Below are 25,791 nucleotides of genomic sequence, written 5' to 3' on the forward strand. Positions count from 1 at the left end.
GCGGCGGCTGCATTTCCGATGGAGGCGGAAATGTTGTAGGCCCGTGTGCTCAGATTTGGGTGCACGTTAAAGAACCCCAGGTGGTCTAAATTTCCGGAGCCCTCCACTACGGCGTCTCTCATAATCATATAGTGGTTTTGGGACGTTAAACCCCACATATCAATCAATCAATCAGGAAACAATTAGAATAATACTTGCTTCAGATTCTCCTTGTTGGACACCTAACAACTTCCAGTACATAACTAAAATTTGTTATATGGCCTAGTGAGGAGACCTTTAACAATTGCTTTAGCTGCATGTCTTCATAGGCTAAGGGAACAGAAGGAAAAGCTTATATAATACAGCCTGCGCTCCTTCATTTGCATTCCAAACACACTATTTTATGAATTTCAAAATTGCTTGGAGCCACCTTACAAAAACTGTATTCATCTTTTATATCTCCCATAAATTTACACGACACAAAAGTATAAAATGCCTGTCCTTGTGCTTATGCAATGTACCTCTGCCAAGCAATAAAAACCTTAAGACATTCCTGCCACTTGCAAACTCAATTGGACAGTGTGTTGTCAGTTCTTGCGACAATGTTTGTCAAGTAGTGAAATGCTTGACAGAAGTAATTGCTAGATGTGAATTTGGTCACATTTAAGTACCGACGCAGACCAAAAAGTAAAATATACTGGAACTATATTTTACATTTAAGCGAGGATGGAAAAAGAGCAATGCCCACATTGGCATTGCTCCTTTTCCAGCCTCGCTTGCACTCTAAACAACACACAGTCGACATTACTCCGCGCTTTGAAACCAACTACGAAGCGACAAGATGTCCAACTTCCAGGCCATTTCACCAAAATGGATGTTCTCACCAATCTCTGCCGGCTCACATTCCAATTCATGGTGATAGAGTACAATTATATGTTATTTGTTCTTGCTACTTCTGTCATGGGGAAAAAAAAACACATTTGTTGTGGTTTAACTGCTTATGTAAAAGACCTGAGTGGCTCTCGAGTTCTGCTGTATGTGATAGCTTTACTGAGAGGACTGCTTCATCCTAGAAGTTGAATGCCGTGTTCATCTGCAATAGTGAAGAAATAGTTCTTCCTTCCACTAATTTCTGCAGCCTATTAAATCGTGTGTACGACCTGAACTTATGATTCAGGCTGTTTTACAATGTAATGAAGTTTTGCTTGTTTGAGGACTCACTAGGAAATGCATATACGTTCATTCTGCCATCTTGACTTTTCTTCAAGTAAACATAACCCACCATGCCAATCGAACTAGTCGCTCCTTGGAGTCTTTAAATATTCACTCTACAAACATGGATGGATAGACAGTGTATCACCATAGTAGATGCCACAAAAAATGATGCGAACTAATATGCAGTGGCATTCTGAATACCTAGTTAGCCGTACAAGCCGTTCACATCTAAGGTGAACACCTCATCAGTATTTGAAACCTCATGGAAGGTGGAAAACAATTATTGTGCTAGTCAAGGTCGTGATTTGATGTCATATAATTGTTATGTTGTTTGTCAATTGGAGCATACATTTTATTTTTACCGGTTCTAATACTACCAAGGTTTTCACCTTAGATGCGGTCGACCCTGTACAATCTATAGCCCAAAACTGGAACATGACAACACAGTCGTGACGTCCGATCGGCTTCTACGACTGCTGTGTAATATTTTATCTGCTGATGTACCGTCAATCAGCTGTTCGTCAGTTACGCTAGAAGCTGACCATTATGGTCGCCATTTGAACAGATATGCTTTATTGTCCTTCAATGGTCCCGTCTACTAGAGTTTCCAGCAATGCGACTTGTGCGAATGTAAGAAAGAATCACACAACTTTCAGTGCCGCGCCTTTAGGAACCTCCTGATGGCCTCGAAGAAATTTAGGAAGTGGTGGATGTTGTGCACGCTTAGTAACACGTAAGCAAGCATTTCGCCCGTGCTCAGCAGATGGTTAACGTAGGCTCGCGTGAAGTGTCTACACGCGTAACAAACGCATCCTTCCAAGAGCGGCACGAATTGGTCCCTGTACACGGAATCCCTCATGTCCAACGCGAGTTGGTGATCTGACAGGTTCCTTTCGAGCATCGTCGCGAGCTCGTTGTCACAGCTGCAGCGGAACGACAGAACCAGCCCGTCGTCGGTGACCGCGTTCGCGTAGGAAGTGTCAAAAACGTCAACGCCGCTCATGGCGGCCTTCAGTATGAATTCCGGCCGCAGCACGCCGTACATGAACCGCGGTTTGTCTTCAGGCAAGAATGCAACCACCTCCTGCAAGAGGTCGTCCACCTCTTCGAACTTCAGGCTTTTCGATGCCGGTCCGTCCACGTGGAACCCTTCGATGACGTATCCGTCGACGTCGCGTTTGGAGATCTCCATCACCGATGCGTGCCGGTGCTCCCTGCTGTAACCGCCCACGACCGTTCCGAGAATGCAGGTGTCCCGAAGAGCGCTTGACACCGACTTCGCGGCGATGCACTGGTCTAGCAGAGAAGTCGTCCTTTCTACTGATCGCTGTAGCCTCTTCCTCGTGGCGTCCTTGGGCGTATCGCTGTCGCAAAGCGCCTGATAGCAAGATGGTTTGAACGCTTCCATGATCCGCATGAAACTAGGGACGTTGAGATGGATGCGACCTCCCTGGTCCCAAATAGAGACGCCCGCCTTGTCATTGAATCCGGACGGCGTCGCCTTCATTGGATCCTGGATTCTTATAAATGACGGGTGCGTGGACATGCCCGAAAACGTTGAAATACCGGCGCCGAACTCTTGAACCGAATTTGCGAAGCTCGCTATGGGAGGCAAGGGAAAAAGCGCGGGGTGATGGTCGACACTTTTGATTTTGTGCAGCATGTCATACGTCAGGTGTGGCACGCTACCGGCATGCGTGTACAACAGGCACGTCGGTGTCTGCAAGCATTCGGCGTCGGACGCTCCTTGGAGGCCCCAAATCTCGCCGCAGCGGCCGCTGCTCGTTTTACAAGCGTGGGACACGGAGAAGCGCATCGCGTCGGCAGTAGTTTCAAAACAAGCGCACTTACGGCATAAAAAACTTGTAACGCAGTTGCCGAAGAACTTGAAATCACAAATGAATGGACGACACGCACGTGTTGCACGTAACTAGCACGACTGTCACTCACGGAACGTACGAAACACACATTCTGTTGGCGCAAGACGAAGCAAGAACACGTAAGGTGGAAGCCACAGAAACGGAAAAACCTTGTCTCGTCTGTCAGTCAAAAAGAAGTTTCAAATCACCGCTAGAACATGTCACCGTAGGCGCTCATACGCGTGTTGTCGTCACGATTGAGTAACTCTGGTTGTCACGTACACGATATGGGCGCTGCCATCTTGGATATGATGTCTTCGCAATGGTGCTTCTCAATGCAGCAGATTGACTGTGGCGACTGAGCATCTTCCCACACGAACCTGTGGTTTCTAAGCATAAGAGTTTTATTAGTTTCATGGTGTTAAGGTACGAACCTCTACACTTTAACCTACCTTTTCACAAGAGTCTTCACTGCTGAAAATCGCCACAATGGATCGCTACAACTTAGAGTGACGGTGCGAACACAGCGAAAGCATTCCGAGAAAGCATTGGAGACTCAATATTGACGCTTACACTACAGTACTTACCCGAAAGTTATTATTCGCTCAATCAAAATACGGCATGCAGAGATCAAACCGCGAATATAGGGGTGGGTCTAGGTTCTCCCAGGAACTTACTCCCCCATCTCCCTTGGAAAAATCTTGTGTTCACCTTTGAACTGGAACATTTTCCACACAGAAACCTTGGCAAATACACGTTTTGCAGATACAGTGCCTACCTTGTCGGTTACTCGCAAAGCCAGGAGACACTGTCACAAAAAGAGATAGGCCTTTTGTGACAGCACACGACGCACCTACCTGCCAACGCTGCTACCTGCCTGTGGCGAAGCTTGCTTACGATAATGCCGTCTAGATGAAAGATAAAAGGATACAGCCAAATTAAAAAAAAAATTGTTTTTCAAATAGAAAACGCTTTGCCTCCCATATCGGGACCTTGTTCACAAGTGCCACAGTCCAAACACTGGTGAACTGTCCCTTTTCAAGCTTGGGCCAATCGTATGATGGTGTGCGCAGTGGAGAACTCCGTGGCACAGGTAAAACCTTCACGCCACAATGACGTGTTGTCTAAATTCTGTCTTAGGTGACTTAAAGCCTTCGAGGCAACAACGACCTCATCATCCTCCCAACTGATGAAGGCAACGTCGCAGTTTCTGGACCACAGTGACTATGTGAGAAGAATGCTGCTGTCTTTGCTGAGGGACTTTATATGCTGCAAGATGAAAGCACCTACCGTCACCTAGACAAGGAACTAACCAGCAAAGTATAGAAAGATCTCTAAAAGTTATAGTTAGGGAATTCAGTGATTAAATATTGTGAACAAGGCTCCCGTATGAGAACCAAAGTGTATTTTACTTTTTAATGTTCTTTTGGCATTTGGTCTCCATATTTCTTTTTTATTCTTGATCATGATCATTCCTGACCAGACGAGTTTTTGTCAGGCTTTCGATTTCATAATGCCATCGTTACTGGCCTAGCCAGAGGAAAGGAGAGGGGGTTGTTGCAAGATTCAAAGTCCTTCGAATTTTTTCAACCTAGCCATAGTAGAAGATGGTGTGTTGTTGCAGGGTTCAAAACCCTTCAATTTTTTTCGAATTTGAATGACTATAGATTTACGAACAAACAGGACAATAAAGCAGTCTTTCAGTAAAAATTCGGCAAACATAGTACAACAGTCAAGTTTTTCGTTTATATGGTTTTCAGCTCAGTATCAATAAGAAGCATTGAAACATTGCATGCAATGACTTTTTGTTAGCTTTCTCAACTTGCCAATGTAGGACTGTAGAAATATTGCACACACAGACGTCATACCAATGCTCCTAAGCAGTTTAAAAATATATATTTCCAATAAGTGCTCATACCAGACTACATCACTATGAGATGCTATTATCAGATACTCCTGCTTTCACACACTAACCTTCATGAAGTGCACTTAAACATGGCTTCCCGTTACATGTTATCATGCACTGATGTGTGCTGGAATTGTACACCCAGAAGTGACTCGTCATGAATGGCACCTCGATTCGTTCGTATCCAAAGAGCAAAATGCAGATTTTTGAAACATGTACTCCTACACAGATGAACTGCGCTTTTAATTAATCCCCAAAGCCACGGGTGTTAAGGCACAGCCATGGGGCATATAGTTCTGGACTTCCATGTGTTGTCCGACCTGGCAAAGCACCATGTGCAACACATCTGTTTCACAGCCTTGTAGTTACCAATTCAACCAGACAACACTGGCTGGGTGAGTGGGATGCCCAATTCCATCTGCTCAAGTGCACCTCCATTCAGGAAACCTTACCTTCAGACAACAAACGTTTCGGTTTCTTGCTGGGGCAAATGCTAATTGCTCAATTATCCCGTTGTGGTGACCCTAAATCTAGTGACATCACAATGCAGTACACTTGCGATCTCCATTTGTTGCATAATATGTTTTAAGGTGCAAATGAATACCATATGGTTTATGAAACAGTGCGGAGCCCTGCACCCTTGGTTTTTCGAGTGTCAAGATTCCACATCATGTGACGAGTGGATCGCAGTCACATCATGTGATGAAGAATCTCTGGAACATGGTGTGTAACTGGAACCAACGTTTTGACAAGAAATCTTGGCTTCTTCAAGACTGCTCGTGTTGCAGCCTTGAAGAAGGTAAGCCTGCTTGTCGAAACATTGGTTCCAGTAACACAACATGTAGCAATAACTTTTTTTCTGTTAGGGGAGAAGTACCTCAAGGTCTAGACTTGTCCTTTGTGTGTAGTCTGTTGTTGGCACAGGACATGCCAAGTACCCACTATATGCCCACCATGACTTTCATGAAGTAGGGAAGCACCCAATGCATTACTATGCCATTTGCCATTTTGCTGAAGCAAGGTACCCACTACACGTCTGTAAGGCATTATGCCCACTTTGTGCTGGGCATGATGACAATCAAGAATAAGCGTGTTCCAGACCACACATTCTCTTTCTGCCAAGGATGAAAACGAATATGAACGTGCTGTCGCCCGCGAAAGGCAACGCCAATGCAGAAAGTAGGCTAGCCCGGAGGCGAGAATTCAGGAAGTAGCGGCAATACAGACAAGTTGCTACTCTGGAGGCGAGAGCGCGGTAGCGTGCGGCAGCTCAACGCTTACACAGACAGCCAACCGCTCTGAAGGTGAGAGCTCGATAGGTAGCAACGAATCGCTCTGCGGCTCCCATTCATGAGCATCAGGCGTTTCACGCACGGCAACGGGTAGTGCGGAATCAAACGTTGTGTGTTCAACATCCATATAGAGTAAACTTTCAGAAAACGATTTCAAAGGCTTCCTCAAAACTTACCCGACGATGCAGCCGTCAACATACACATAAAACAGAAGCTTACAGCAAGCCCTCGTACAAGTCCAACCTAGCCAAGAAATGAAACATTCACGCATGACGGAAGTACCTAGAAGACTCGCTCCTCTAGAAACACTTAAATATAAAGAAAACAGGCATATATCTCTTCTTTGTCAACTTCAGGCTAGATCCCATCAAAAAACCACTGGCTGTACTTTTATGGACCACAGATTAGTAATAATGAAGGCAAAATCGAATGAGGAACTCAACACAGCATACGAGTTATATAATCAATAAAACATAGTATGTACTATATATTGTACACACACGCCACTCATTTGCATGCATGAATTGGCGGGTGATTTGACTCCCCAGAACTTCGCCCACTCATCACGATTCACTTCATGGAGATGCGTGTATTCTAACGCAATAGCTTTAAATAGCTTGTTTCGCAGAAATTCTGGTTACGGCGTCGTTGGTTGTGAGCAAAAACTGATCATATTATGCGTGACTGAAAAATCGAGAACGATGCAAATAAAATAATTATAAAAATCCTGGAGCAGAGTGGGGACCGAACCAGGGTCGTTTAGGTCCAAGTGGCGATCAAACCCGGGTCGTTTGCGAGGCAAGCAGATGTTCTACCACACGGCCACACCTCTGCTTGTGAAAAAAGTGAAAAGAACATCCTCTGCTTACCCAATACCCCAACTTCGCGTGTTTGTAATTTCCCAACCACGCGGCCCAGCGCCGCCATCTTGGTCTTGTTTTGCTAGTGAATTTACGCTCTCTTTTTTTCGCCACCCGCGGCAGCAGCAGCGGCATCGCCGAGGCGAGAATCATTATTGATTGGGGGACTCTCGAAGTTTTCAAGTTGTCCGCGGATTAGAGGAAGCGCATGCCTCTCAAGGGAGTGGGCGATCACACAGCTCCTATTGGCTGTTGGGCGCGATGATGCATATGTCCCCCTGGCTCGACGTCTTCTCCGGCGCCGGCCTTGCAAGCGCCGGTGTTCTCTGGCATGCTAGTGTGTCCCGTTTGCTATCATTCCACTCGGTTCCGACACGTGCTCTTCAATCTTTCACCGTCTTTAGACAGTTTTTCGCCGTGTTCCTAAGACGCTGATTGTTGTTATGTAACTAACGATGAGCAGGCCAAAGTTTGGGACTTAGCACGCATTCTGTTCAAAAAAGTGTCCGACCAAGCTGATACGCATAGTGAGGCTCATTCACCCGCCAACACGTGGGCGACAGTCGCATTGATGCTGGGCAGCTTCTCCTTCGTCTCTTCAAGACGACGACTGCATTGATGCTTATCGCGATGTCGAGGTTGCTACATCAAGTGCGGCTGGTGTTGGTGTCTTGTGCTCAAGTGTGCCTGATGCGTTGTGCTCGCTAACTGCAGTGATTACAGCCCCAAACAGTGCGACCGTGTCGTCGACTGTGTATTTGCCAACACGTTTTTGAACGTGTGAGTTGTTAGCTGCGGAGTATAGCGAACGTGTTGCTGTGCAAACGAAGCTTGGCGCTATGTTGGCAACTGACGGCGCTATGCCAGCAACCAATGGGCAGCGTAAAAGACCCTTTTCGTGTGAAAAAAGCTCGAGAACGGCTGCAACACAAGCAGGAAAAGCGAAAAAGGAAAAGAGTCCTAAAGAACATTTCTAGCTACATTGCAGGGCCATTTTACACCAAATTATCTGTTCGAAATTTTGAAAGTCAGTTTTTTCAGAATGACTTTTTTGGCCAGTGAGGCTGTTTAGTCTGGTAATATCTCTGCAACCGTTCATCTGATTTCTATCACATTTGTTTTATTATGTACCCCAATAAATAGCCCACACACTGACAGAGCCATTCTTAAAATTTATTGCATCTGTAATTTGTGATGAGTAATTAAAATTTCATTGATGAATGCTCAATAGCAAACACCAAATCCAGTGCTCTGTTAAAAATTTTCAGCAAAAAAATCCTAGTGTAAAGCACCCACCCAGGAATCATCACAGTGGGTTTCACGGTGCTAGCACATTTATTAAATTCACCAGAGCATGACTAAGAAACCTATGTGGACTATTCTGATAAATGGCTGCAACTTGGTAACGAGTTAACTTAAATGCATGACAGTTTGTGGTTATTCAAATGGTTTTATTATTAGCCTACCCTGCAAATTTAATTAGAATATCTCAACAAACAAAAAAGTTGTCCTTCCATAGTAGCCTTCCATTTATAGTGGGTGCATAGCAAATTCAAAAAGGTTTCATGTGCTAAGTGCTTGAAATATGCACTAGGAACAGGATGTCGCTATCGCGTTCAACTCCTAAAGGCGAAGCTTTAGGGCCCTCTAATTGTTTTTTTTTTTTTCATTGCATCGAACTCAACCTTTCTCTGAACTTTCACACAATATTACGTGCAAAATGACGTGGCGCAACCTGATGCACCACAATTTTGAGTCTTGGAAAAACCGAGCACAGGGCAAGTAGGCAATCCATCGGGATGAAAACAGCACAAAAAATGGGGACAAGGAAGGCACACGGGCAAACTGTAATTGTGTGAGTGCTTATCCACCCTGTTATTTTGTTTTCTATTTGTGCCATTTCCATTGTATTTGAATATGCAGTCAACTATTGCCTATGGTCAGAACCACTGCACGTTCGTGAGCAGAAATGAAATACTAAAGCCAATTTTTATTATACTACTGAGTAAGAACGGAAGCATTAGGTTTGCTACTTTGCACCAAGTGAACTCGGAGCACTTCACGGTGTTTGTGAAACAAAAAAGTAATTGTTAAACGAGGCACCAGAAACACTGAAGAGAACAGTGGAAGTGTCTGGTGACATTGCGCATCCACACAGGCAACAGATTGCCGTTTGCATGTGCAATATATATAAGCAAGCATGCTCTTTATTCAATCACATCTGTACAGGCTCTGTTAGCGCTTACACAATTAAAATATCATAAATGAACATGAAAACATGCAATGGCACAATAAAGATATATTCCGATAACAAATAGCTCATAGGTGAGTGTAGATGAGTTCGATGAGCATGGAAATGGTTAAAATACAAGAACCAAGAAAAATTGTATGAATGGCATCGCACATTAATTTTCTTCGTCGAAACTGTTCTCGCCGACACCGTTTTCGTCCACATCATTTTCGTCCACATCGTTTTCGTCGACACCGTTTTCGTCGACACCGTTTTCGTTGACACCGTTTTCGTGTGGCAGTTGCTCTCTTTCGGGTGGTGCCTGTCCTTCAGCACCTTCCACAGCCTCTATGAGACGCCGTGGATTGACAGTGCACGAGTTGGTGCAGTTGTGCACCTTGTAAATGCCGATCAGGCGGTCGGACAGTTCGAACATGTTGTTCCTCAATGATATGATGATGAACTGCGCATTTCTTGTTCGTTCCTGAAAACGGAAGGCGACAAAAGTGCTTGAAACTTCTCGGCCATAGCCAGCAGCATTTGACGACATTGTGAAAATTAGGGATGTGAAGAAATTTTTTAGTTAGTTGTCTGTAAATTGCCTTTCTACAGTACCACAAACTCCACCCTCACGAGTAAAAGTGGGCTTCAGTCTTGTAGAGCAGCTAAGAAATAATGCAAGTTAGTTCTCAAGAAGATTTCTAGAGTCAAACATCACTTTTAATTCAAATGTTCTATATCTCGTAAATGCAAGAATTTCGAGTGGTTTTTACAAAACAGTCAATACTGGTGAACTGACCATATTACAAATCACACACGCACGCCAGCACATGGGGGTGTGATTCGTAAAATGAATTAGGAAGCTCATACTTCTGTCATTAAAGCACCACAGCCAATGAGAACCAAGAAAAAAATAAGAGATAATTAATGCACAGCGTAGCTAAACTAACTACCTTTCAGAGAATTTCTTCTTAAAAGGTTCACATTGACAAAACACAACTGCTGACATGTACAAATGCGAAAATGAGAGAAATAAAATGTCCATTTTTATTGCAATACCAACTATGTGGAAACTTTTGGCAGGCTTTTGCTGTCGCCGTCATTTTCCACAAAGTTCAAATCGATAACATCGCCCTGTAAATAGCATGTTCTACACAGTGTGAGTAAAAGTAGCAAGTGAGGCAGTAAACGCGGTTTACACGAGGATAAAGTGAGCCAGCTATCTTTGTTGCACAAAGGGTGCCTGCCCTAACATTGGCTCGCATTCGAGGCTTGCCGTCGATTGCTTTTCAAGATGAAAGAAAACGCATCACCCGTATTTTGTTGGGGCAAGGAGCTTGAAGCTCCACAAGGAAAGGAGGGAGGGTGTGCTGTGCCACTCGGGCAGCAATTGCCAATTTTGTTCATAAGGATGCAGTGACTAGCCTGGATGCATGCACTATCTTTGCAGACATCAGAGGAAAAAAAAAAAAAAACACGATCTGCTTACTTCGCTTGAGACGACATGCAGCTCGTGAACCGCTTCGCTACTCCTTCACACCGGCATTTCGTAGAGTCGCGCGAAGTTGGTTTAATAAAAGTTAGCCGATAGTCTTACTTCGCATAACATTACAGCCTCTTGCTATCATAATCACTGCTTCCCCCTTGCGGCGAAACTGTTTTTTTTTTTCACGCCGTCATCAATGTCAGGAAGAGTGCACCACCACTTTGCAGATGACAGCGACACATGAGGGCACCAAAAGTTGCTTGGGAGCAGCTTCAGCGCAATAATCAACTCTGGAGCAGGAACGGCGCAGCAGAAGTGAATAGAAGCATCGTGGTGTAAACAGGGTAGCATTTTCACCCCTGCAGTCCTTGCAGCGAAAGAATGTTTAGTAGGGGGGAAAAAACAAGCAAAAAAATACAAGTAGCGATGCCACCCTTGGGGCTTTCGTACCAACTCGCCATGGTGTTGTAGATTTTCACAGCATCTGCTACGGTTTATGCAATTTTGTACAAGTGAAAATTCATTACATTGTATTCCAAGGAGACCAGATGCTCATTTTCCGGAGGGGTTTCCGCAAATACTACCTATATGATACGATTACGAGGCACCCGTAAAGGGGAACATCGAATTAATCCCAACCGCTTGACGTGTCTTTGACATGCAAAACAAAAAGCTAGATGTTGAAAAAAATTAAACTATTACCTCAAACACAGCACGCAGTACTTATTATCAATCAACAATGCTAAAATACTTGCCTAGAGTGCAGGCATACACAATTACCGTATTTACTCGATTCTACCGCGCCCTCGATTGTAACGCGCACCCCATTTCCACGACAAAAAAAAAAAAAAAAACGAAGACATCAATTGCAACGCGCACCCATTTTTCTCGCTGGCCCGCATGATCACACCACTCGAAAAAACAACTCCTTTCGGGAGCGTCTTCCATTTAAATATGATGTACGGGGGAAGCTTGTGCCCATCTGACATGTAACAGAGCATTGCCGCCACTGTAGTTTTACCGTGGACCGATGTCAGCACGCGAACTTCCTTCGCCCCCTTCTTCTCGACGGTTGTGGTGCCAGGCATGTCGAAGTAAAGAGGCGTCTGATCGGCATTCCCGATTTGCCCAAGCAGGTAGCCGTTGTTGTGCCGCAAGTTTAAGACGAACCTCTGAAAACTGTGAAGCTTTTCATCGTACTCCTCCACAAAACTTTTCGCATATGCCCGTTCACCTTCGGAGGGGGAAGCCTTTCCTCTTCATAAAGTTAGTTAGCCAGCACCTGCTCGCTTTAAACTGGCTCCGCGTTAGACCTTTTTCTAAGGCTAATTGCATAGCCCGCACTTGGAGCAGTTCTGTCGTCACGGGCCGCTGTGCCGCTCGCTGCTCAAGCACATACTCGCCGAGCAGTTTTTCAATTTGCGGAAACTGACCCTCCTGTGGTCCACTGAAGCCTTTGCGTGAAGCTTTGCTGTTGACAATCTTCTGCTTTTGTTTCCGCCAGTCCCGCACGCAAACTTCGGGAACTCCGAACGACCGCGATGCGGCCCGATTTCCATACGTTTCTGCACACGCGATGACTTTTTTTTTAAAAGCGGCATTGTAGTGCACTCGAGTTTTTGGAGTCGGCCCTTCCATGCCGTCGATGCTAATGCACTACAAGATGACAAACTCCTCAGCACACGTACGAAGTGCTGCACATGGGAGACACATAGGCAGAAATGGCCGACGCACCATGCCGACGCACGTAGGGGGTGGCCATTTTGGAATGCCGATGCCAATAGAGCGACCGCATTCATTTTATTTTCGTACTCGATTCTAACGCGCATGCGATTTATGAACTCGCTTAACCGGAAAAAGGTGCACGTTCGATTCGAGTAATTACGGTACAAAGGCAAGCAAAAGATCCACTGCAGACAGTTTTCCCAGTTCAGCACATTTACTCAGTGTAATTGGCAAATTAACCGGTGCAGAACACTCACAGCTAACATTTGAGTCAAGCTCACTGAATAAAGAAACGCTTTATTGGACAACACAGTAGGCTATCCTACGAGTTGTTATTGAAGGATGCTTCATTCGGTAACGAATTATTTTCGAATTTCTCCTGCATTTTCTGAAAATAGGAAAAGCAGGGTCCCTCATGTAATACTTCAACTTAGTACTAGCCATAAAAGAGTAGCTTGTACCTTTTATTTAAAACCTTTTATTTAAAAACAAAGCCTTCTGGCAAGTAAACTTAAAGATGATATCAGTTCAACGCTATCACTGAAGCCTGCCTTTTGAAAATCTCAATAAATTGACTGGTTTGCCCCAAAACACACAGTACTAACACTGCCGAAGATCACAATACCACATCATAGGCACTTCCAGTGAGCACATCTTTGAGCACATGCATGCAAGACTCACCATACATTGAGTCATAGACAGTCTAAGAAATTTTTCAAAGAACCATGCATCAAGCTGGAAGAACAATAATAATATAATAAAAATAATGACTTTATAAACACACCTAAGTGCTAATAAGTTAAATTGGTATAACATTTTGCAATAATGTGGGCCACACTTTTCTCAATGTAAAACAAAAATTATATAGTGAGACACATACCTTAATATAGTACCCAACGATCGACACGTTCCTAATGTCCAGAGCAGCGTCGATCTCGTCCATCACATAGAAGGGCGTTGGCTTGTAATAATGCAGGGCAAACACAAGCGCTAGAGAACTCAGGGTTTTCTCACCTCCGGACAAGTTGGATATGTTCTTCCAGGACTTCTTTGGGGGCCGTACACTGTTGGAGATAATTCGATTGTTGGTATAGCAGCGCAGTAAAGAAAACCGGAAACATTGACTGGAAAAACAGAAACTACCTAAATCATTTAGTTGCATAAAAAAATTAGAACCACTTTGGTTAATGAGCTGTGCTTGCTGCGGTATGTCTATAATTCTGACATTTTACTTGAAAGAACAATGATAAGATTACAAGATATGCTTCAGTGGTGGAATGCTGAATTAATTTTGACACCCTAGGTTTCCCTAATTTGCACCCAAATCTATGATACATCTGTGTTTCTGTACCTCGTTCATATAGTAATGCTGTCACCATGGCCAACAATCAAGCCTTCCAGCTCTCGTTGTGACTGGCTTGCACAGAACGGGCAGCAGAGTCACAGTGAGAGCTGGAATGGCGGCCTTTCAGAGCCTTTCTTAAACACTCATTAGATAACTGCTACAACAACAGCTGCACGGTATTCACTACACCAAAAAGTTATAGCTTTGCCGGAAAGGCGAAGCAATGAACGCGATAGCAACGAATTGAAAGGTCACGCGCAAAATTGAAAGCAGATCGAAACATGCCCGCGTTCCTCAGACACACATACTCACAGGTACGGGTGCACGCGAATAAGCGTCTCATTTGTTACTTTGCTGTGTCTGAAAAGCACACGCTTTTCGCAAACGGAGACTGCAATGATTGCAGTGACCTTTGTGCACCAGGTAATTACAGCAGAATCGTTCCAGGTAAAGCCCGAGGCCAGCCAAGGCATACGACCTTCCCCTCCTCGCCGCTGCGAGATAAGGGCGCGTGAGGGAGTGATGATCTCGCCGGGCGAAGTACGCGTAAGAGATTAGAGCGGGCGCCGCCGCGCAATGTGGCGCCGCGCACTCTTTGCGCCATCTTGCTGGCAATGCCAAAAACAAATTTCTTTCCGAGATACTCGTGAGCAGCGGTAAGTGGTAGATATAAGTAGCTTGCCGTTTGAACAGTGAAGAATGTGCTCCGAAGGGGCTCAGTGGTTAACGTCTCGCTTTTACGATGCAGAGGTCCCACGTTCGATTCCGCACGCCGGAATGCTTTTTTTTTGTAGATTTTTTCTTTCTTGCATTTTCATATATATAGACGCGTATACATATACAGTGCATGACATCAACGCCGTCACCGACATCGACGGCAAAATCCAGCCGAAAGTGTCCATATAATTGTTATCTCAATAAAATACCTACTATACACCATAAATCATCATAATTTTTGTGTAGTAGGGAGGTTCGCTTGCTTGCTTACTGCAGGGGATTGGCTATTACACCAGCGGTTAATATAATGGGGAAAAGGTCTTCACTGTGCCCTTGTCACAAAACGAGCACTCAAAAACGGGCGCGCCGCCAAATCCTCGCGAAGAAGCGCCGAGAGGTCAACGATAAAAAAAGAAAAACAAGCATCCAAAGACTCCCCGGGTGCGCATCCTTCTCCCCACGGAAGCGTGGGTTCTCTGACGAACCTCCTCTCATCGCCGCCCGAGCAAGCCCTGGAATGTTCTAGATGGAAAGGGGCGGGGTGATGCCGGGTTGCGTCATCCGTCGCGGACGGCCTTCGAACCGTCTCGCCCTCTCCCCAGCCTTTGCTGCATATCGCGCCGACGAAATGATGAAAACTTTCTGGAATCTCGCGCGGAAGGTATTTAACCGAGCAGCGGAGATGGGAGATCAGCAGAAGAAGGAAGTTAACGCCAGAGTGCGTAGGGTATCCCGCCGCGTCTGTCGGTGAAGGTTTTGTCCTTAGTGACAAAGCAGGAGAAGAAGAAAGTATGCGCCAGAGTGCGTAGGGTGTTCTGCCTTGTGGGCGAAGTCTTTTGTCTTCCGTGACAAAGGAGGAGAAGAAGAGGATTTCCACCTGAGGGGTGAAGGCTCGAGCTACAGGCAAGAGTGTGTGTCTACCGCTATCGAGCGAAAACGCGTGGCAACAGCTGCGAGTGTGAAGCCGACGTGTTTCCGGCAAAGAAGTTTGAAGCTTGGAGAGCGGCCAAGTGAAGACGCGAGGTTTCCTGGAAGAGAAACTTCGGGGGCAGCGGAACGACAACAACGCTGGACTTTGAGTGAGTGATTCTCGGAAGAGTATCCTTCAGACTTTCGTTCCAAGAGCTTTGGACTGAATAAGTTTTCTAGCTCTTTAGCCTTTAAGTGTCTTGGTTGTTCAATGCATGCGACTGCATTGCAGTGTGTATTGTTGTCTGTGTCCGTTGTTTCGAGTGTGGCTGATTGTACTGTGTAGTACGTTGTTTGATTGGTGACATATTGTACTCAACTATTATGGAGTGTGCATACTTGTGTATTGTTTTTGCTCTGCCATTATTGAGAGTATAATTTTGTTTTGTTTATCAACTCTCGGCTCTGATTAGTTCTTTGGGCCACAGCCGGCGTCCGCTGGCGCGCCAAAAAGGACCACTTCTAAATTGTCCACGCTTTCGTGGTGCGGTTCGGGGGGCCGATACTTCGGCCCTTGGAATTAGCCCGGCGATCGCCTCCCAAATTAACGGGACCGGTGAAAGCCCTCTTTGGTCATCCTTTGGAGAAGCGTGGTAGCCAGTACACTCTTGCAAAGAATATTGTGCAATTTTTTGATGCTGTAGATGATGACAAAGAATTATGCACGAAGCTCTTGTAAGGGGCCGCAGCATTTGACCAACCACTCATTATGCAATTTGCATTGTGAGACACCTCGTTGTTTGTTTGCTGTTCTAAAATGCTTTAGTACTCATATGTATTAACGCGATTCCTTTCCCAAAATTAAGCCTGCCTAAGGCGAGTTTGCAAACAAGTCGCAAGCACCGGCGTGGCTCAGTGGTAGAATACTGGGCTTGCACGCAGTGGACGCGGGTTCGAGCCCCACTGTGTCCTTGGTAGTAGTTGTTTTTTTTCTTATTTTGCGATAGTGGTTACGGACATTGACGGAGGCGGCAGAAAACGACTACCGCACCGCGCGTGACCCAAGTTCTGATATCATAACAGCTTTTGCTGTATAACAAACGAATGTCCTTCGAGATGGTGGGCGCACGGCATGAAAACATTCCACCATTGAGTTAACATACCGACTTGCACCCGCCATCTCGGAAGCCATGCAAAGCACACCGCGCTGACGGCACGTCGCCCACAACGTTTGTGTACCGCCATCTAACGTTGCATTTATGTTGTCGGGTCTATCGTAGTGAACTCAGTTGGGGACACCTGCTGCGCAGGGCGCATTCGGTTGGTATGCCAGCTACACGGCTGGTCGAGCATGTGCTGGAGCATTGAAACAGAGCAGCTGGACGTCAGTTTGCGCGCTCCGGAAGAAAACAAGAGCTTCGGGCTACAAAAACGATTTGTCGCGCACTGCGTGGGCCAAACCAAGCAAAACCGTCTTGCGAAATTTTCGCTGTTATAATTCCTTTGACTTTTTTTCTCCCGCATAATGAACCAGCCCTTCCCCCGAATTGGCATCAACTTTCTTGAAAAAAAAAAAAAAAAAAAGGTGGGTTCATTACAGTTCAAATACGGTAGTGGGTTCAAATACAGTGGGTTCAAATACGGTAGCTATGTCTGAAGCTTCTGTCGTGAAGATCACTCACGCAAAATACAACAGGAAAGAAGCACACCTGAACACTATGCCCTCGGTGAAGGGGTCGAGCGAGTCGACCAGCTCGAGTTCCGCGTCGCCGCCCAGCGTAAGCATTTGGTATGTCTCCTTCAGCTTGCTGCTGATGATGCCGAACCCCCTCATGAATTCGTTCAGACGCTGCTTGCGCAGGTTGTCGTGGTGGCGTCGCTGCTCGGCCCGTTTCTCCGTCACCGCTTCCAGTTCGGCGACCCTCTGCTTGTAAGCTTCTTCCTGCAGGAATAAAACTTGTCCGCTTATCTGCATGCTTCGCTGTAAATGTCGTCGACGACGATAGTTTTCGGCCGTCCTTCTTTTGTGCATAGCGTCACATTTTCAAAAAGCACAGCCTAAGAAACACTAGGGTTTTCATATTTATGTACCTATGTATTTTCTAGTAAATAAACAGATCACCTAATACATATGTATTGGCAATGAGCCTCAGATATGCATAATATTTGCTTATTGATGGACTATGTTCACAAGTATGAATGCAGCCACCAGATCAAGATGACTGGGCATTCAAGAAGTTTCGTCGCATGGCTGAATCGTGTGACATAGCGACAGACCTACAGACAGACAGACCAAAATTTCTGCATTCAAGTATGCCGAGAAAGACAATCATCTTTAAGAAAAAATCGCTTTGTAGATGCGCAATGCACTCGTAATTCCGAACCAACGTACAGGTGCCCAACAACATTTTTTGAGCATGGTCAGAAAATAATGCTAACACTGCTCCATGTCAAGCACAGGTACAAACTATTCCTTTCTTAAGCAACTGATGATTATAAGATGTCTCCCCGGCTGGCACAGCTTTTTTGGGACATTACTCAGGACAGACCCCACTTCTATCAAGCTTTCTTTCCTGAAGCTCTGACAGGTGCTGTTAAAGTATCCTATCCTTAACGAACACTGAATCAAGTTAGCATTACAAGATACCCTTTGTGAACTCTACCACAATTATTCTGCAACAATACCATTACTGAAAAGTAAAATGGAGATAAAAGTTAGGGTTCTTGAAAATTGTGAAAACCCTCATTTCGGTAGGTTAGTATGATACCTCGGATTTAAAGGTACCCTTCAGCTACATTAGGCAAATATAACTTTCTCAAATATGCCATGTTAGGTCTACAACTTCCTTAGAACACAATAAATCTTTTTTTTTTTTTTTGCCAACAAAAAATTGTGTAGGCCCTAGACGAAGCTTTCGAAACCTACAACATGGCAATTCGGTGTGGGAGCTCACTGCCTCTATTTTCTTTCTGCACTTTTGGTGTTCTCAAGAGTGGTGTTTTTATATACAGCGGGATCTACATAAAACAGCAGTCACTTAAATGAAATGGCCTCTAATCTGGTTGGTTGTGAATTTAAGTGCTGGATCTTCATATATCCTTCTCATAAAACAAGACTTTTGTTAACTGAAACATATTTTCCCAGTCCTCTCGGGCTCTATTTAACTAGCTCATTGTGAAAGGTTAATTTACTACTAAGAGTGAAATCATTTTCTCCTTTAGTGTACCCCTTAAAAATTTACTTAGCTCAAATAATCAATGAGAATGCAAATGAAATATGTAGCTGGAACCATTAAATTCGCACTTAAAGCTTTTAATAGTACAGATTCACATACTTCTCTCGTAAAGGTGAATATAAAACAGCCCAGGGAAAGCATAGGGGTCATTAAATGATGCCTATGGCTGCACGGTCGTAATTATGACACACACCGACATAAATGGAAATGGAAGAGAAACTACCCTTTCCATTGACAAGATCCGAGCCTGCAACATTCGATTTCAACATTCCATGCTCTGCCGATTGAGCTACAACTCAACTCCACTTCATTGGCAGTAGATGTAAAAGCAACTTCTTTCACACAAGGAAAAAAAGATTCCCCTTCTTTCTATATTAAAAATAATGGAAATACACTTATGCCTCAATATAACAAACACGGATATAACAAAATATTGGTTAAAAAATGTAAATGAAAAATAGTCTTGCAATAGATACAGTGTTAGGAATAACGTTTATAACAAAGTTTTGGATATAACAAACAAATTTTTTTCATACGAATTCATGGGAGCATGCAAAATAGTCGTAACATCCCGAATTCGTATGAACCAAAAACAAGTTAAAGCTGATCATGAACATGAAGAAGAACTTTATTAGGGTCACCTACTTCTTTCTGAAGAAGAGTCCATGACGTTCCTTTGAACTTTCCTGCTTTCACCGCCTCTCAATAAAGTGCCGCAGTTTCCTCACTCATGCTGCTGGCGCTTAAAGCGCATCCGCAGCTGGCATCGAAGGGAGGGAAAGCGTCAAAACTTACAGAAAATTCACTCCCTTCGCCGCTTAAGCGGCCGCAAAACCACGTCCGCGCCCATCTAAAATGCTCACATCTATCTCGGCTACTTCAGGTTAGCCCGTTTTACGAGCATGAAAATTCGTAGAGTTGTATTTATGGCTGCAAAGCACTGAAAAGAAACAGTTTACAGCTGTAAACATGTTGTTTTTGGAGATACGCCAGCAGAAACGGCTCGAGTGGATGCACCGGCAGCGGCGGCAATTTTAGAATAAATAAGATGGCTGAGTACAGCGCTTCATTACAGAAGACTGCATGACTTCACTTCAAAGATTCCACCTGGACCGACCCATTGAAAGAGTTTCAATACGGCTTGCCTTTCGACGATACTCCTGTATCGCAGCCATGTTTGGCTTCTTGGCAGACAGATTCTCCTTGAGAAGAGTAGACTTCATTGTGAGGCTTTCACTGGAAAGCTCTTCCAAGTCCTTGTCTTCAAGCTCAGGTAGAGTTACCTCAGGTTCGCCCTCAATAGAATGGCACTTCAGCTTCCTCAGCTGTGAATGGAAAGATGGCAGGTACACCCATTAGCCTCAGTAGTTGGTTAAGTGCAGTTGAAACCTTTTATAAAAGACACTGATGTAAGAGACACGTGTGTACAAGACATGCCAGTGTGCCTACACTGAAGTAGGAGTTGATGCAAAAATGCGAACACAGCACCCTGCTTATAAGAGAAGCCTCATACAAGAGAGAAGAATTCATTCTAAGCGCATGTCCCCTATAAAGGGGTTCAATGGTCGGCAGCATTTCTTCTCAAATGTGGTTACAGACAAGTCCACAACAGAGGGCGCGCACCCTGTGCAGACATAATGACGGTCGGTGACTCTGCCGTCCGGCTCCGACTATTTCTTTGGTCACAGAGGCAATCAGCGCTAGCATTTTGATCATACGGGTATAGCGACAGGACCATTCCAGTTCCTCATAATGTGTGTCATAATAATTTGAAAACTTTTTCTCAGTAGAAATGCTCAAAAAATGACACTTTACAATTTCCGGCAATAACCAAATACACTTAAACACCATTAATATGTGCGTGTCGGGAACGGTGGCATACCTATGCACTACAGTACTACGCATTAACCACCAGCTACAAATTTGCATTTCCTGACATGCACCATCACCGCCAATAAAGGAATAAATTCAGTGCCACAGGAAATATTGCCCGAAGTGCCCACCTCAAAGCAATTTCTTTCTTTTTGCGAAAGTGCAGAAAAGATTCCAACTCGCACAACCTCCCGACACGGCGGCGACGTCAAGGAGCATTTCAAAACTACTGCGGGGTCCGGCAAACGCATCGTGGTACAGCGACAAAACTAACACAATCAGCTGTCCGTGATAAGGTTGTTCCACGGACGGCTTCTTAGCGAAAACTGAAGCAGATATATATATTTTTTTTAAACACGGTACAGTCACAGAGAGTCAAATCGTTTTCTGGAAGGCTAGTTGCGTGCAACACTTCGCTTACTACGTGCACACCCGGACTGCCAACACTTGCTGTAGAGTACGCCCAATCCGCTTCAGGGCATGCACAGATGCGCCGAGTAGCTTGCTGGGTTAAAGGGAAACTAAAGGCAACTATTAAGCCGACGTTGATTGTTGAAATAGCGGTCCGGAAACCTTGTAGTGTTACTTTTGTGCCGAGGAAGCGCTTGTTTTGAAATAAAATCGAGCTTTAGTGATCCGCATCAGGTTAGCACACTTCAAATTACACGCCTAAACGGAACTTCTGACGTCCCTGTTGCCGTGCACAACGTTGGCCGGCTTTAATGCGCGGCCGCCGACATTATAGTAGCAGCAGAGGGAAAGTAGCGGGAGCCACAGCAGCAACAACAGCCAGTGAACAATTTTTAGCCATGGCCTTCGATATTGCAGACGTCCTTAGTTCAACTGGGTCCTGCTGGATGGCATGACCTGTCCGGTTTGACCATGCGAAAATTTAATTTTTGAACCATTCGTGCCATTCTTCATAGTAACATCCAGCAGTTCTTTTTTCCATAAATCAAACAAAAGCGAAAAAGCAGCCTCTTGTTGGTCTCTTGACGCACAGAAAATTCTTTATTCAGTGCAGCTAGATTGATTGTAGTGATTATTTGTAGGCGGTGCAACTTCATTATTTCTTCTAGTACAAACAGAAGCGTCCTCCGGGGCTAAAAGCTGCCGACAGCAGCTTGACTGGGCCCAGGAGGCGTACATACATGACAGCGTGAGAGCATAAACATTTGGTACAAAAGAAATTTTACGCTCAGATGCATGATTAGAGGATGTTGAGCATTGGATGATACAGTCGAATCTCGATAATTCGAACTCGAAGGGGCCCAAAAATTTGTTTGAATTAAAAGAAGTTCGAAATAATGAAAGCTAAATAAACGGAGGGCTCTCCATGCAGTGGTGCATGTGCATTGAGCTAACACACGAGGGGGAAGTTTAAGAAGACTTGCATTTATTCCCAAATCGCAGGACATCCATTATTAATTGAAGTAATCGTAATGCACGTCTGCACACGTTTGCCTTGCAGTGAGTCAATCAATTGCGCACGCAGTTTGCAAAGCATTTCTACTTCGGCTTCAGCATTCTCCTGGCAAGAGAAGTTGCGCGCGAAAATGTCCAGCGCCGACACTTTCTAAAGAGACGACAACTACGACTGCTGTGTAGCGGAACCTCCCGCTCTTCGCCACACAGCCGCAGCATGGTCAGTATGCGACAAGAAAGGAGGAGCGTCTCCACGCGGAGAGAAGCAGATCGGTATTTGAAAGAAAACCAACACTCCACTGCAGCTTTTTGTTTTTTTTTTTGGCTCTAGTCAGAACTTTTGCTTTATCGGACTGCACGCCGGGGACCGAAGCCCAGGGGATGGAAGCCGTTAAACCAGATAGGCATCCACCTCCGTACAAATCAAGGGGATGCCATCCAGAGGGTCGACTCCATCAAAGTCCTGGGAATGCTGATAGAGTCTACCGGCGCCAACAGCAAATCTATAGCCAAGTTAACTCGGAAAACAGACAGTGCGGTGCACCTCATACGCAGAGTGGCCAACAAAAGAAATGGGATCAAGGAAGACAACCTCATCAGGTTGATGCATGCGTTTGTTCTAAGTCACTTTACATACGAGGCAGCAATGCACAACTGGTCAAGAGCAGAGTCCGAGACACTGAATGTGCTCCTCAGGAAAGTTATCAAGAAGGTCCTGGGCCTACCCATACATACCAGCACCGAGCGTCTGCTTGAGCTTGGCATACACAACACGCTCGAAGAAATAGGAGAAGCCCAAGAGAGAGCACAGTTTGCAAGGTTATCTACTACAAGGTCGGGGAGAATGATCCTGCAGGAGCTGGGTCAACACCCAATAGCAATCAGACGCAATTACAATGATATCCCTGACAACATCAGGGAGACTATCACGGTATCTCCTATACCGAGAAACATGCATCCAGAACACAATGTCGGAAGAAGAGTAGCGAGGGCCAGGACTATACTTCGTCAAGTCTCAAACGAGGAACGAGGGGTCGTATTTGTTGACGCGGCTTCCTACGCCAATGGGAAAGCGTTTGTGGCAGTTGTAGTCGATGGGGCTGGCCATGTCGTCAAATCAGCGACGGTCAGGACGAAAGACCCAATCATTGCGGAACAAGTGGCCATCGCCTTAGCACTCAAGATGGATAACATTGAAGTCGTCTACAGTGATTCCATGGCAGCACTACGGGCGTTCGCCAAGGGGACGGTCTGTGAACAAACGCTGAAAATACTGCATGGCAAGAACATAACACATCATCTTCTGAGTTGGTTCCCAGCTCACCTTAGACAAATCAACGATTCCCCTCCCAATCTCAACGAAGCAGCACACGAGGCGGCGCGAGAACTCTCCAATCGCGCCTCCCCGGGGATGCGTTCTACCGGTGAAGGGGATAACCGGGAAATTCTTACAACATATAACGAGCTCACTAAACATTTCTACCTGTCTAGAAGCATTTTCCCTCCACCTCACAAAAATCTAACCCGGCCCCAAGCACTTACATTAAGGCTTTTGCAAACGCGAATGTACCCTACTTTGAAAATGTTACACATCCTGTACCCTGACCTATACCCAAGTAATCTTTGTCCACATTGTGGGGAAATAGCTTCATTAGAACACATGCTCTGGCAGTGCACCAAATTCGCTCATTTATCGCACATCACCTCTGCCAGATGGGAGGCGGCAATCCGCAGCTCGTCCTTGGCAGATCAGCTCTGGGCTGTCCACCAAGCCCGCGAGGCGGCTGAGGAGCTTGGCATCTCAGTCCCCACGTGGGAGCTGCCCGCAACACAGTGATCTGTGTTTTGGAGGACCAAATAAAAGTTTATCCAATCCAATCTTCGCGCGCATGGTTGAATGAAGAACGATTACGTGGTAGGGAAGAGAAAGGGGGATGCGTGGCATCGGCGCGTGAGAGATCCCCCCCCCCTTAAGGCGCGGAGCCGTGCTCCCGCAAGGGGCAAGGGCTGCAGAAGATAGTGCCTTTATCCTTTCCTTCAACCACACAATCATTCCACCTAGCGACGGCTTTCTTTTTTTTTTCCTCTCTCTCTTTGCGCACAGAGTTGGAAGGAGGAGGGTCTATACGTGGCAGGGACGGATGAGAGAAAAGCATGAAACGGGCGTGACGCAGATCAGAATTTGAGAGGGAGCCAACATTCCACCGCAGCCTTTTCTTTCCTTTTCATTTTCTTCACGGGCAGCATTGAGGGTTTGCAGGTGCCGCAGCAGAATTGGGCGGGGTGCTGAGAGCATTTTCGGAGCATGGTATGTTCGAATGAACCGTCGGAAGTGCTTGGGCGCTCGAATTACCGGACGTTCTCGCCAATTGGAATACACATAGCTTTGATCGTGAGTTCGAATTAACCGGAAGTTCGAATTAAGCATGTTCGAAATAATGAGATTTGACTGTACACATATTTTCATAAATAGCAAAGCACTGAAACAGAATATATAATCATTTGATTTACATTGTTATACATAAATATGCTGCATACATGCTTACATGTTAGCGAAATCCATCTTCAATTCCTTGCAAGATAATTTAGTAGTGTGAGCGTAAGTATCTAAAATTTTCGGTAAATTGTGTTCAAGGGATTATATTCACAGCTTATATTCCGTGCAAAAAACACAGTAAAAACCAAAATTAAGGGTTTCTTAGACGCACAGGTAGGTCATCGTGTTTCAAGGCCGCTAAGGATATAAGAAAATCACTGCATTCTTTCTTTGCAAAATAAAATAGCATCTGCAAAACACGGTATTTGTAGTATTGATCTACCCGAACGGTTTCTTATTTTTGCGACAATATTTTTGTTGTGGCTCGGGGGTTCGATATTTGTAATGTTCCGGACAAGTGCCTTTTGTAATGTAATTATTTTATCTATGTTAGGTCGCGTAGTGGTCACCCATACTAAACTGCAATAATTAAACTGCGTGGTGAATGATGTGCATTCTTGTGCAATTATGTACCTAAATTTCTTGGTAAGTATGGCACTGCTGTTGATAATGTCCTTTTAGACGTCAAACATTGATTGAGCTTTCATTTTGACATAAATTGTTATTTGACTCTCGTGTTCCTTTAACGTAGTGACGGCAAGCTTTCCGCAAGCAATGCGCTCTCTTTGATGCTCCAGCGGTCCTGGCAGCGCACGGAGGCGCACTTGGGCTGTCACTGAATAAGAGTGTGCAGCATGGTCACAACAGCGCTGCACTTGATGTATGATGCATGTGTTGGCATAATTCAGCAAGTTTTCACGGTGCCCGCGACCCACAACGCTGAACTCCGTGACAGCAAGCTGCTTGTGTTTCTGCAAAGCGTTGCGTGCTCGCACACGGTCGTGCACAACGAAGCAGCAGTGATTGGCGGCCCAGCGCGTTTATGTAGTCGCATACTAAAATCGTGCAGTAGGCTTAAAGTTACGCTATGCCAAAAACGTGCCCGAGCAGATAACCGGGGATGCTTACTGTCATAAGGCTTTTTGTCGGCGATAAGTCGTACCGGCGCGTTTGTCCGTGGTTGCCTCTCGCCTTCGTTGTTTCCCAATGATTATACGCAAAGTCGTCGCCACAATCACGCAGAAGTCTGAATAACTGATTGGCAGATCTTCGCACTGATCAACATGACGTAAAACCGTTCACGGCACATTGTGGCATCTACAAGTTCAGTAGCGCAGTGAAATTTTCTGGCACAAAAT

At 45.2% G+C, this 25,791-nt stretch overlaps 2 protein-coding genes across 2 annotated transcripts in view; both read right to left on the bottom strand.

The window, feature by feature from the left end:
* Positions 1–1,744: 1,744 nt before the first annotated feature.
* On the bottom strand, positions 1,745–3,437 carry LOC119174604 (queuine tRNA-ribosyltransferase accessory subunit 2). The gene has a single exon (XM_037425588.2). The coding sequence runs from the start codon at positions 3,008–3,010 to the stop codon at positions 1,847–1,849; it is 1,164 nt and encodes a 387-aa protein (XP_037281485.1). The 5' UTR covers positions 3,011–3,437; the 3' UTR covers positions 1,745–1,846.
* Positions 3,438–9,277: 5,840 nt separating this feature from the next.
* glu (structural maintenance of chromosomes 4-like protein gluon) overlaps positions 9,278–25,791 on the bottom strand; it is an 88,062-nt gene continuing 71,548 nt past the window's right edge. Inside the window, exons 22-25 of the mRNA XM_037425586.2 lie at positions 19,905–20,084; positions 17,233–17,465; positions 13,433–13,616; positions 9,278–9,825 (exon numbers count right to left, since the gene is read on the bottom strand). Coding sequence (XP_037281483.2) covers positions 9,517–9,825; positions 13,433–13,616; positions 17,233–17,465; positions 19,905–20,084 — 906 coding nt within the window. The 3' untranslated portion in view covers positions 9,278–9,516. The remainder of the gene's footprint in view (positions 9,826–13,432; positions 13,617–17,232; positions 17,466–19,904; positions 20,085–25,791) is intronic.

The sequence above is a fragment of the Rhipicephalus microplus genome, chromosome 5 (genome assembly GCF_043290135.1).
Source record: "Rhipicephalus microplus isolate Deutch F79 chromosome 5, USDA_Rmic, whole genome shotgun sequence".
NCBI lineage: Eukaryota > Metazoa > Arthropoda > Arachnida > Ixodida > Ixodidae > Rhipicephalus > Rhipicephalus microplus.

Coding starts and splice junctions, on each gene's coding strand:
- LOC119174604 (XM_037425588.2), bottom strand. CDS start 3,010: ATGCGCTTCTCCGTGTCCCACGCTTGTAAAACGAGCAGCGGCCGCTGC.